This window comes from Rhinolophus sinicus, chromosome 17, assembly GCF_057876585.1.
Source record: "Rhinolophus sinicus isolate RSI-liver-muscle chromosome 17, RSI-T2T, whole genome shotgun sequence".
NCBI classification, from domain to species: domain Eukaryota; kingdom Metazoa; phylum Chordata; class Mammalia; order Chiroptera; family Rhinolophidae; genus Rhinolophus; species Rhinolophus sinicus.
Genome location: NC_142517.1, coordinates 26,569,962 through 26,583,525, shown reverse-complemented (window position 1 = coordinate 26,583,525; position 13,564 = coordinate 26,569,962). Strand labels below are relative to the sequence as shown.

The following is a 13,564-nucleotide window of genomic DNA, read 5'->3' as shown; positions in this document are numbered from 1 at the left end:
ATTAGATTTCTTGGCATCGTTGGGGACCCGTCTTTTAATCTGTGATCTACCTATAATGCCACATGGAGGGACAAGTCTGTAAACAGGAAAAGCAGGCCCTGCTTCCCTGCAGAGTGGACAGCCCAGTTTCCCTCGGGGGCTGAGGAACGATGAGATGTCGTTATAAAATAACGAGACTAGCTTTGGAACAACCACACTGTAATCTGTTCATTTATTTGCTCACTCGTATATCTGATTAACACTGATTGCTTTCCACTGCTACCAGTCTGGTCCCAGCCACCTCTTACCCTTTCGTAGACCATGGCAATTGCTCCCAGTCCATTCATCATGCAGGGACCAGAGGTGGGAAGGTTTGGGTGGGCAGAGGGGGCTGGAGATGGTCCATATCCCTAGTCCTGGTGATGGCGGTAGAGGGGGGAGAAAAGCAGTGCCATCCACATGTGTGGGAGGGGCAGACCCTTCTCACCAGCAGGTCAGCAATGTTTTGGGCAGGGTCTCTTGGTTCTACAGATGCCACTTCAGGGCCACAAATAGGTACTGACTTACTTTCCCGCGGCGTAGACCTCGGCAGTATCAAAGAGATTAACTCCACTTTCGTAGGCGATTGTCATGAGCCGCTCAGCAACCTGCAAAGGAGGCGAAGGTCAGTCAGAAAAGCCAAATGCTTTCCAAACATGGGAAGTGACTTTGAATCCTCTAGCGGTCTTTGAGAACACTGAAATTCCACTAAGCACCCTTGCTTTTCTCAGTTGTAGTAAAGAAAGAAACAAGAAGCTTCAAGCAGCATGTATAGGGTAACCATTCTTCCCCTGAGACATCTACCTGGGTGCTACGGGCTTGCCAGTGGTCAGGAGCGCAGTGAGGTGAACAGATTTGTTTCTCACTCTGCTTGGAAGATCAGGCTTGACAACAACTCTCTGACAAAGAGGATAATTTGTACTGTGACCGACTTCATTTCTCTTCTCCTTTCTCCAAGCCAATAGGTTGTGGTACCTGGGGGACTCGTGACTGAAAAGTTTGTGCCTTTTTTTCTCAAGGCTTAGCAGACTGTACTAATGAATCCATGGTTAGACAGAGCCGTGACGGTTGTAACTCCTGCCACCCGCATCTCAACAAAACCTCAGACATCATCACAGTGGCCAGCAGCCAAACCGACAGGGAAAGGAAGGAGGGAGGCTCTGGCTCACCAGGGATCCAGCTCCCTAATGTCAGCCTGAAAATAGCTCTCCGGGCTCCTTGTTCCTTCCTTTGTTCTGCTGAAGGCCAGTGGCAAGTGTGACAGAAGAGTGTTGGTGGGGATAGCTGTAAACAACAGCCTGAGAGATAGCTATAGAGGAATAGCCATAAACAACAGTGGAGAGGGGACATTTTCATTTTGCTGATGGACTTATTAGTCAACTGAGAAATTATATACGTCACAAATAATTAAAATTGATTTTTCCATTATGGTTTTGACTGTGGGCTAAAGTTGCTTCATCAGCGTATCCAAGATCAACTATTTTCTTGTTTTTAAAGTTGGCTGTTCAAGAAAATCGTTAGGCTAGCAAAATGGAGATCCTGCAAATCCTTTAGAAAAGTAGCAGCAAAAATGTTATGACTGCTTTTAATTTGGTACTATTATGACATTTATCCTGAGTAGAGATTAAAAGTTAAGATAAGGATAGTCTTTCCCACTATGAATGTCCTGTGTTTGAGAAATTATTGTGCTTGTATTGTACATTATTCTTGTGGTACGTCACATGATGTACTGGTGGATTATTACTGGGAAATGTGCATAATAAACTGTATATAGAAAGAAGTTTTAAGATAAGATGGAGAATCCTGGATGGATAGTTGGACGAAATGATTGCTGAGATGTTTCCCAACCATAGAATTTGAAGACCTCAACACAGAATAATAAAATCACTGAATTAAGTCAGAAGATCGACTTCTGGACTTGAATGTACCAGTTACTAGATAAATGAACTTGGGCAAGTCATTTGAACTCTCTGTATTTCAGTTTCTTCATCTGCAAAACGAGGATGATTCTGTTCAGATCTCCCGTGGAGCCTGCAGGCCCAGAGGAAGCTGACCTCCCTTGCCTTTCCCTGGCCTTCCCATTCTAATTGCGGCCCAGAATTCCTGCAGCTCTCCTACTACCTGAGGATGGAGTCGATACACAAAGGCATACAAGAAATACAGGGCCAAGAGAATCACTGGGAAATGGAGTGGGGGGCCACTGGCTGAGTCAACCCCGAAGCTTGCTCCACTTCTACACTTCTAGTGTGAAAGTCAAAATAACTTATTTCCTAATGGGTTAAGGCAATTTGAGTTCCTAGTTACGTGCAATTGAAGGAACCCTAACTACCTTACAGATGAGAACATGTAAATAAAACTCTGAAAATTAAATGCCTTGTAAGATGATAATACACCATTTTCTAGAAACGGTATTCATATTAGTAACATCTATCACGGTTTTTTGCTGAAGCCAAATCTTCTTTGGGAGGCATCTCATGGTGTTATCTAGTTTCATGTTTGAATCCCTTTGATAATATCCCTGGCAAGTGGCTCTTCCATCTATGGTGGAACTCTCCCAGTAATGGGGGCATCACCAACCACCTCCTGAGGCTGCACTGATGATTGCATCACCCAGCACATTACTGTGTGGTCATTCCTGGATCCCATAATTGTCCTTGCTTTGTGCTGAGCTCATCTGAAGGCAAAGTGGGAAAATCTGCGGAGGTAAATGTGTAGCAATTGCCCCTCATTTTTGCTATGAGCTTAAGCAATTCACCCACTGGTGTGACTGGTCTGCTGCGTCTCCCTTCCTTCTCGTGACTGGCATTCTCTCCACAGGGACCTGGAGGACGTCACAGGTGCTCTCTGGAAGGACAGTTAGCTATTTGTCTGGTCTGCATCTGAGCTGAGAGCGGTTGCAACCATTCATGAGATACGTGTGGTTGAGATTTAAGAACCATAATTTTGAAAGGATTTGTTTCAGAGCCCAGCCCTTCACACTCTGACGTGGGCAACCTGGGCTTATTGCAGCAGAGTGGCCAACACTGTAAAGGGGAAAGCAAAGATGAAGGGGAAAGTGACGCGCTTACAGCTGGTCACTCTGCTGCAAAAGGGAAGCGCCATACCTGGCAGTAGAAGGTTATGCACGTACTGGGTACAGTGGATTATTAACTTTAGACCTCCTTCCTTACTTGTTACCTATTTTGTATATAAGTCTGTGGTCATTGCTCTGATGCCTGTGGGCTTGCCTCTGTGCCGCCTCCATACGCCCTACCTGATGCCCATCAGAGAGCCCTATAGTGGACTCTGTTATGGCCACCCAGATTCTCCTTCAGAACTGAAGGACTTATTCCCATAGCTGCTAGGAATGCTGACATCAGATGGACTTCAGCTATCAGCGCTTTCTGGAAATTGCACTTGGCTAAAGAGAGTTGCCAAGCCCAATCTTAGACCTGCTTCCCAAGGCAGCCTCCATCCAATGACTGGCAAGGGATATAAATGCTCAGTCCTCTTGCCCCAACTTGGGACAACCCTGCAGGCCATTTCAGCTTCAGAGCTCCCCATGGGGTCAGCTGAGGTCATTGTTGAGATGGCCAAATGGCTCAGTTTCTCTGTCTGCCCAATTCTGCCTCCCTCCCTGCCCTGTGTTGATCCTGAGAGCACTTCCTAACAGTGCTCTGCATGCTACTCTCCAGCTCAGAGTCTGTTTCTCAAGGAATCCCCCAGGTGATGACACTCTCTCTAGAGTAACCTGTGCCCAATACTGGGAACAGGCATTCAGACAGATAATAATATGCAGATAAGACTCCTCCTCCAGCATCTATTAAATAATGCGGATGACGTTGGGAGCTGTGGAAAAGACCCCTGGCGCCCCCAGGGTTCTGCTTAGGAATGATAGTAAGAACTACCTTTACAGAGGGCTTGCTGTGGCGGGGTACCGGTCTGAGCCCCTTCTAGGCATCATCTTATGCATCTAGACCAGGACCCCTCTGAGTTGGGGCTATCATCTGCATTTTACTGGCAACTGTTAATACGGGATGTAAACGTTAGTTAATCTAGTCAGTGGCAAAGTGGGCTGCATCCCACTGAGTGTGTCCATTCAGATATAGCATCAGTGGTGCTGCAGGCAGGCAAGGAAGGATCGGGGGTCTGGAGGGCATTGGAGCCTGAGCTCATTATGCCATGTAGATACCCCTTAGGGCAATGGTAAGAATGTCACCTTGGTAAGCATTGTTCTGAATGTGTAAACAAAGATTTAAAGGAATTTTATGGTAAATATGATTATTACAGCTGCCATTTATCGAGTGTCTACTACCTACTAGTCAAAAGGCTATATAAATGTCTGATATGCACGACATGCTTAATCCTTTCTACAGACCTTCAAGGTCTACATTATCACCCATTTCACAAAGGAGGAACTGAGACTCATGGAACTTGGATTAACTTGCCCAAGCCGGGTGACCAACTGTCCTGGTTTGCCCAGGACTGAGAAGTCCCAGGCTAAAATGTGAAAGTCCATGCAAACTGGGACCAGTTGGTCACTCTAGGTGAAGCTAAAGCAAACAACAGCAATAAAATATTTTCATAAAGTGATTGTTAATTCCAAACTGGTTCCTTCTCTATCTATTCAGCCTGCACATATAATGCATTGACAGCCTCAGGATTAATAGTCCAAATGTGAAAAATATAAGAAGCAAAAGAAAACTGAAAACAATCTTTGAGTCAATCTTGACCGTTTCCTGTGATTAAAACATTATCTGTGTAAGATGCCAGGATCCCAGGAAGAATACCTCTACCATATAGCTCTCTTTGTATTTTCTTTGATCAGCATAATGGAAAGAAAAAGTAACTTACCTCATCTGAAATTTGACCTCCAAATGTCACCCATGTTCCTAGAAAAGAATAAATATTTGCACGTTACTTATAATCATTTTTCTAATATTGTACACAATGAGAGGACACACTTTTTCTTATGACAAGACCACTTCAATTGGTTGTTCCTGAAGGCACCTGGATGAGGGGCACTGAAATACAGCCCACCCCCGTCTTTTCACTAAGCGGTCTAGCAACATCTGCATCCCCCTGAAGGGAGGGATGCCCTTTCTTCATTGAAAGGCACCATATATGCTAAGAGCAGCCCTGTCTTACACAATGCTTTTTCTTCTGATATAGAACGATGAATATTAGTGTGAAAGGGCAGTGCTACCATGCCCACTCTGGCTATACACCCATTCTTACTCTCACTTAGATAAGAAGCCACCAGTTCTGAAAGTGAAGGTAAGACCTTGGGTTATGGTTCTTCCCTTCTTTGTCTCCAACAAGGGACTCTGTTTTGTATTCCCAGGTATTTTATAGTCTTTGAAGCAATTGTAAATGGGGTTGTTTTCTTAATTTCTCCTTATGATGTTTTGTTATTGGTATATACAAATGCAACTGATTTCTGAATACTAATTTTGTATCCTGCTACTTTACTAAATTCATTTATCAGCTCTAATAGTTTCTTGGTGGATGTATTCCCTATGACCTTTCAAAAGGAACCCTCTCAACTCTCCTTCCAGCTCCCACTTTCAAGCCCCAGGAGGTTGCACTTAACTACCTTCTCTGTTGTGATCTGCTATTCCAGAATGGGGATCTCCATTAGTCTGGGGCTGGGAGTAGAGGGAACTGGAGTGAGGATTGGGAAGGCAAGGGGAGAGAGGCATAACCAGCAGCCAGATTTGCCTTGGTCAAGCAGGAGGGAAGCAGACCCTGCATGGGCTCTTGCCACTGCCCTCTACAGCCACGTCATTCCTTCCTTCCTACCCTGATCCACTGTTTGAGCCCTAATTGCATGCCAGGCAAAGGCATTGCACCCAGGTGGTAGGGACAAGCAGGTGCTTAATCCAATTCCTTCCTCCCATAGTTGACAACACTATGCCTGAGGTGGACACAGGAGGTAAGACAGGGAGTTTGCTACCCAGGTTGGAGGGAGGTAGCGCTCAGGAAAGACTTCGTGGAATTGGTGACATTTTAGTTGAGTTGCAAAGGAGGTGACTGAATGAAGAAGGAAGGGACAGATATTCAATTATATAGGCAAGGCAAGGAGGTAGAAAACTTTAGAGTGTGTTGATAAGCTGTGGTGTGGGCCATTGGGCCAATGAGGAAACATAACACAGAGAGAGAGGTGGCCGGAATGAGAGCAGCGTGGGCTCAATTGCTATTCGTGGGAACATACAAAGAAACACTGTTGGAAACTTATGTTTTGTATTCCATAATAAGAGTCATTGCTACCATTTATGGAACACCTCCCAAATGCCAACAGTATGCTGAGAAATTTGCATACTTCCATGTCTAATCTTTTTGGAAAATGTACAAGACAATTTTATTATTCCTATTTCCAGATCAGGAATCTAACGTCAACCAACCTAATGAGTGAAATACTCAGGATTCCCCACACACGCTTGGCTTCCAGGAAGGTATCCTTGACACTGCATCTCGTTGCCTCATTAGAATGTCTCCAAATTAATTAAGGCACTTGTATTTCATACTCCACAGAATGTTGATGTAATTATATGTTTTTCCCTTCTTTGTTCCCAGGGACGAACTCAAAGGTAGGATATAAGTTATTTCACTGTTACATTCTACTATAACCTACAACCCCAGAGGGTGCCGATGGGCAGTCCACGGGCTGCACTCACACCAGACTTGTTGTGCCTGGCTCGAACTACGTTCATCCACCTGCTGTTTTAATACATTTTGAATAAGCTACCAACATTTAAATAATTTGAAGATGTTTCTTTAAAATGTCTGATTTCCAGTGTCTCTTAACAACAGAGGGCTTGTGTCCCCACCGTGCCAACACCCCTGACTCCGAGGGGCGATGTTGTCTGTTGGAAGGACGCTGCCCTCCGCAGTTAGTCAAAGGCCGGACGCCTTCCCTTATATTTCCAACACTGAAATCACATGCAATCGTTATTTCCCACCTCATGTTTACTGCTATTTTTCTTATTGTAAAATTAAGAGAAAAATGAACTTATGCATCCCCTGAGACACAGAGTTGAGTATTTCAAGAAAAATATAAGAGTGTGCTTTATAGTGGATGTGAAGAGCATCCAAGCAAAGACTGTTCACACAAACAAATTACAATTTAAGTCACCATAACAAAACCAGCCAGGAGTGGTATACAGAAAAGATGGGCATTGAGAAGCTTAATGGACTGGTGAAATGTCAGGGTTTGTTCTTGAATGAGAGGAAAATAAGTGATCTGCTGTGAAATGCAGTTCTCTATTAAGTGAAAACAAATGGCCGGGGCATCAAACGTTTTTACAGACAACACTTTTATAAAAGAATCTCTTTTGAATGCAGCAGAAATGATATGCCCAGAGCATAAATAAACATTTGCAAATTTTAGTATAACCAAAAACATTGTAGCTTAGCATGTTAAAAATATGGTTGAGAACGTTCAGGATAAGTTAAATTATTGGTGACATTTTCTATTGCAGCAAAAGAGAGCACAGATATAAATAATAGCACATTGTTAGCCATATTTATTTGGAATGTTTTGAGAATTTTGGAGGGTCAAAGAACTTTTGAACAAGGAGTGCTGTGAGGCAAAATATCAGGAAATGGCTCAGTTCATGATGAGAAAGGTCTCCGACCACCGGATGTAGGATGCCCTGTTCCAAGTTATGTTACTAAACGAGGGGCTGACGCTGGGGCAGCAGATCCCGAGGCAGCAGTATTTCGTAGTCGGGGCACTAAACATTTAAGTCCATAAATCCATTAATTTTCTCATTCATCAGGAGTTGCTTTGGGCTGAAAAGCTAAAATGAGACGAGCCATGGATTCAGTAATTAATATCATGAATCGGCTATTCTGCTATATCTTGGAGCAAAATCAGGTCAGTGTCTGCTTGATGAATTTGCTGGCTTACTTGTGCTGTGATGACGGAGATTTTTTTTAACTATTCATGGCATCAAAGGGAGCGGTCCTATTTCCACTGAACAGACAAGGTTGGCTCGAAATTCCAAGTTTCTTGCTGACATTATAACTCATCTACACCTTTTGAATATTTTTTTATGGGACATTCACAAGTATTTGCATAAATATTTTATTTGCTTCGCTACATCCTGACAGAATAGTCTTTGGGAAATTCATTTGTTAAAGAATAATTTGGTCCTCTTTCCTACATTGCAGACAGTTTCCAGAAATGAAATTGATAGCTTGAAATTTATTCCTCGAAACTGGGCCATTGAATACTGAATTTCAAACTTTATGAAAACAAGCTAGCATTATTTAACTTAACTTTCTTAATTAATTTTTGACAATACAAATGAAGGGCTATGATGTGAAGTTATTAAACTGTAGTACAAAATGATATTGAAGACTAAATATGACAACATTGAAAATCAGGATTGAACACACATCTCGGAGATCACCGTACTTATAAGAACCATTTACAATAATTCTACCCATGTTGGAAAGATTTTATCTTTAGAAATATGAATCTGAAAATAAATCTGAAAAAACTACCTACCGACTCCAGTTTAAGTATTTAAAGCTGCATACTGTATTCGTATCACAGTGAAAAAAATACTGTGACTGACATTTTGCGACAGAAGATGTCAGGTTTATGATTCCAAATCAAAGCATCAATGAATTATGAAAAAAATAGTAATAATTAAATGTTTTTATTTTTCAGTTAGTTTGAAAATTTTAATATAAAATAGAACACGGATATCATATATGCATATGTATGAGGTGTGATCAAACAGTATGGTGGATGTTTATATGAAAAAAAAAATTATTACAGTAAAAGACACATTGCCATTCATCCCCATCAAAATACTCCTCCTTGCTTCAAACACACTTATCCCATCATTCTTGCCACTTTCTGAAGCAGTTCTGGAAGTCCTCTACTGTGAGTGTCTTCAGTTGCACTGTCGTGGCTGCCTCTGTGTCCTGAATCATTTTGACTTTAGAGAAGAGCCAGAAGTCACACAGGTGCCAGATCGGTGAATAAGGTAGATGAGGACACACCGTCATGTTTTTATTTGACAGAAATTGTCATTCCAGAAGTGGTGTGTGACACAGAGCCTTTCCTTTGTGATCACAAAATACAGTGAATGCTGCTGCCAAGTGTCATCTGACAGAAAGGCAGGATCTTTAATACAAAAAGCGGCGTGAGGAACCTTAGTAACAGTGTGTGACAAGTTTCAACTTGTTCAGGGCAGTCAGTCAGGTGTGAGCTACAGTTGAGAAAAGATGTGTTTTAAAGTGTGCAGTAAATCATCCTCCGTCATGACAATGCTCCATGTCACAGATTGCTTCTGGTATAAGGCAATTTCTGTCAAATAAAACATTACAGTGTGTACTCACCTACCTTATTCACTGGATCTGGCACCGTGCAACTTCTGGCTCTTCCCCAAAGTCAAAATGACCATGAAAGGTAAACATTTTAAATCCATTCCGGACATAGAGGCAGCCACGACAGTGCAACTGAAGACACTCACGAAAGAGGACTTCCAAAACTGCTTCAGAAAGTGGCAAGAATGATGGGATAAGTGTGTTTGAAGAAAGGGGGTGTATTTTGAGGGGAATTAATGGCAATATGTCTTTTACTGTAATACATTTTTCAAAATTTAAACATTCATTGTATTTTTTATCACTATGTTATATATATTATATATATATATTATATTTATATTATAGATATATGTCTACTCCATAACTTAGTAAAAATAAAGAGCTTGATACCATTTCTGGGACTTTTGTTACTCTTACATTCAGCTTCCTTGTTCAGGTAGGCTACCTCATTGAACTTTTAGACATTTGCTACTCATTTGTTTTATTGTTATTTGTTTACAAACTTTAATCTTTTACTAGGGAGTAAGCTGTCTGAGGGTTAGTGTTTTATTTCATTTATCTCTTATCTCCACAGCCCTAGAATAGAAGTGAGTCCTTAGTAGATGGTCAATAATTGTTGGTCAAATTGAATTGAACTGCCTTTTCGACAGTCATTAATCTACAAAATACTGGGATAATTCCCCACCAAACTAACATGTTTATTTTGGTTTAAAGAAACATAAGGAATGCCCTTCAATTGTCTTCAGTTCTTCTAGTCCTGAGGTGATTGATGTGTTTTTTCTGGTCCCTGGGTACCCACCCAGCTGTGTCCCATCCCGGAAAAGGGCTTGGGAAAGTCCCTCTCCTTGGCAGCAAGGCCTCTGGGGGTGGGTTGGGGGTGGTGAAATGAAGGCAGGGTCCAACAGCCACCCCTGAGGAAGAGTTGTCACTTACAAATAGGACACAGTCTCTCCTGATGGAAAGGGACAGAGTGGCAGACTTCCAGACAGGGAAATTCTGCTTGTATGATTTTATTCTCTACTGCCATCTTCACCCAAGATCTAAGGTGGTTTATTAATTAATATGATTCTTAAAAGCCCTCTGTGACAGGTTTCTTGATCATTTTTCTGCTTCTAAAGAGACTACTCCTTCTTGAGACCTAGGATAGTGTACAATTCACTGTGAAACCTCAAGTTAGCGGGGCGTTATTTAGAAGACAGTTTTACTGATCTGACACGTGTTATTTCTAACCTTTTAAAAGCAGAGAGAGTATAAAGAGAACTTTGAATTGTTATTGTGTCTTCTGATGAAACTCCTTCACGTACCAAGGTGCTTTGAAGACCTCTGCTTGGTCATGGAAAAATGATTGCTGAAACATAAAAACTGCCTTTACACATACACACATACACAGCCCTATCTTGGTTACCCAGTTACCTTGTTGGTAATTGCTTATTATTCATTTAGGAAACACACTTATTATTTAAATGACTTCCTTCCTAGAGTGTGAAGAGATGTTTTAGACTGTTAGATGTAATACTGTGTGTTCAGGTAGGCTACCTCCCTGGCCTGTTAACCTAGTACATCGTCTTAGTGCAATTATCAAGACCAAAAAATTAACATTGTCCAGTACTAGTAACTAAACTAAAGACCTCTTTTTGAATCTCACTGTCCTCTCTTCTGTCCCAGGAGCCTATGCAGGACCCAACATTACGTTTAGTGTTCATGTCTCCTTAGTCTCCTCTGACCTGTGACAGTTCTTCAGTTTTTCCTTGTCTTTGGTGACCTTGACATTTTTGAAGAGTACTGATCAAGTACGCCGTAGAATGTCCCTCAATTTGGGTTTGAATCATTTTAAGGTTCTAGATTTGGTGACTTCTTTTTCTATATTGCAGTTTGACTTGCTTATGGTTTGGATATGTATTGTTTCATAACTAACAAGATGGAAATATATAAATGCAATTGTAATATTTATTATGCCACAGCTAACTTTTCTTTACTCTTTCATGCAACAAATATTCATTGAGTCTACCATATGGCGGGCATTGTACTTAAATTATCAGGATACAATAATGAGCAAAACTGGTAATTATTTTTCTTCTCATGGAGCAGATTTATGGGGAAAGACAAAACAATAAGAAAAATAATTTAAATATATAGTTTTGATTTATGAACGTTAATTTCATAAATAAGTAACATATAAAACACATAATGTTTATTGATGGGTGTTAAAGAGAGTCATTTTTATAAGGCTGGGCTACAGTATATGAAATGTCAGGAGGTGGGAGTCAAGATTTTAGATAGGGTGGCCAGATAAGTTTCATGAAGAAAGTAGTTTTTGAGCAGAGACCCAAAGAAAATGAAGGAGCTCACCATGCAGCTATTTGGAGGGAAAGAGTTTCAGGGTGTGGTGGGGGGACATGAGCAGGAGGGGTGTGCGCTTCTTTGGAATGTTCAAGGTCAATGAGGAGGCCAGAATGACCAGAGAAGAGAAGGTGAGGTCCAAGGGGTCATGTGAACAGACCACGTAGGGTCATGTCAATTACAAAAAGGACCCTGGAGAGGCCAATGAAGAGTTTTGAATAGTGAAGGAACCCCATCTGATACTCCTTGAAAGGACCATGTGCTGCAGTGTTGAGGTCACACCTCCGAGACTGAGGCTGAAGCAGCAGTTAGGAGGCTGGTGTGATAATTAATCCAGGAGAGATGACAGTGGTTGGACCGAGGTGGTGGTAGTGAGGTTAGTGAAAAGTGCTTGAATATTTGATAAGTTTTGAAGACAAGGCAATAGGGTTTCCCGATTAAAAGAATGCAGGGTGTGACAGAAGGTGAGACTTCAGGAATAAACCACATCAAGGTCAGAGTAAGGGGAGAATAGAGACCCAACTCAACACAAACAACTGTAAGTTTTGCACATAGAGCACATATCAACTCCAGGTTAATGTAGTCAAGGTTGACCAAGTGATCAAGAACTATTTAATCTAGAGCTGTTTAGAGTTATTTATTAGAATCTGTTATATCACTGAAGAATTTAAGGTTAGCGATTCAAACCCCAGATCTCACCGAATTTAGACAAAGTACTGGGCAAAAGTTACATGGTCACTATCTCATTCGAATAGAATTGCTCCTAGAGAGAGGGGGAGCTGGAGGAAGGAGCATCCCTCCAAACTGCATGGAAAGCAAGAAACAGAGTATAAGCTGAGGATGTGGAGGAGAGGGCACCACGCACCCCTGAGAGCAGGGCCGGGGCAGAACCCCTCTGAGTTCTGCCCCTCTGAGCTGTGGGCTGAGTCTCCTGAGAATGGAACCCTTCCCATGTCCTTATGTCCAAGTCCTACTTTTTCTTCAGGACCCAGAACTTCAACCTCAGAGTACAGGGCTGCTGGACACAGTCCCTTCACACTTCCTCTGGAGAGTCGAAGTGAATATTTTAGGTCTCTGTTCCATTAACTCTGTGACCCCGAGAGAGTCTTGGTGTCTACTTTCCTTAATTTCTAGTTTCCTTATACACAAAATTAGGGACATCAAGCTCCTTTCATTTCTATAATTTCATGACTCTGTGGTTGGACTGTGAAGGGAGAACAAATCATTTCATTTACTTTTCTTTTACACTTTGAACAAGCTGCTATTACCACACTGACCACATTGCATTGAAACTATGTTAATTTACTTTCACAAACGACTTCCCCATCAGACGGTAACTGTCCTGATGGCAGGGACCAATTTTAATCTGTATTTTCAATTCTAACCACTGAAGTGGAGCCTGCACATAGTAGGTGTAGAATAACTGTTCAATCAGTAAATAAACATTTCAAGACACGGGCATTCCAGCCCTAGTAAGAAAGTGTCTCTGACATGACAGTATGTGCAGTATGTGGGTTGCTTCTCCCACTCACCATCTTGGGCGAGTGACTCTCAACCCTGGCTGCACCTCTGAATGTCCTGGGGAGTTTTCAATGGTACTGCTGACCTGTTTCCTCACTAGACCTGTTGACTCAGAATCTGTGGGAACAGGACCCCGGCATCAGAATTTTAAAAGGATCCTTAGATAATTCCAGGGCTAAGGACCACTGTTCTAGACTCTTTCCATACCGATAATGAGTATTTCATCCTTTTCTTTACACTTTCACTTGTCTTTCTCACACTTTTACTGAACTTTTACCATCCCCATTTTTCAGAGGTCTAAGAGACTCGCCAAAAGTTCAAGTATCTAGTAAGTGTTGCAGCTGGAGCTGGGATTGAAATC

General features: G+C 41.9%; 1 protein-coding gene across 3 annotated transcripts in view; it reads right to left on the bottom strand.

The window, feature by feature from the left end:
- The window catches only part of KCNAB1 (potassium voltage-gated channel subfamily A regulatory beta subunit 1), a 367,955-nt gene that overhangs the window by 74,767 nt on the left and 279,624 nt on the right, over positions 1 to 13,564 (bottom strand). For all 3 annotated transcript variants that reach the window (XM_019731967.3, XM_019731968.3, XM_019731969.3), the window contains exons 3-4: positions 4,852 to 4,889; positions 547 to 626 (exon numbers count right to left, since the gene is read on the bottom strand). In XM_019731967.3, the coding sequence (XP_019587526.1) occupies positions 547 to 626; positions 4,852 to 4,889 (118 nt within the window). The remainder of the gene's footprint in view (positions 1 to 546; positions 627 to 4,851; positions 4,890 to 13,564) is intronic.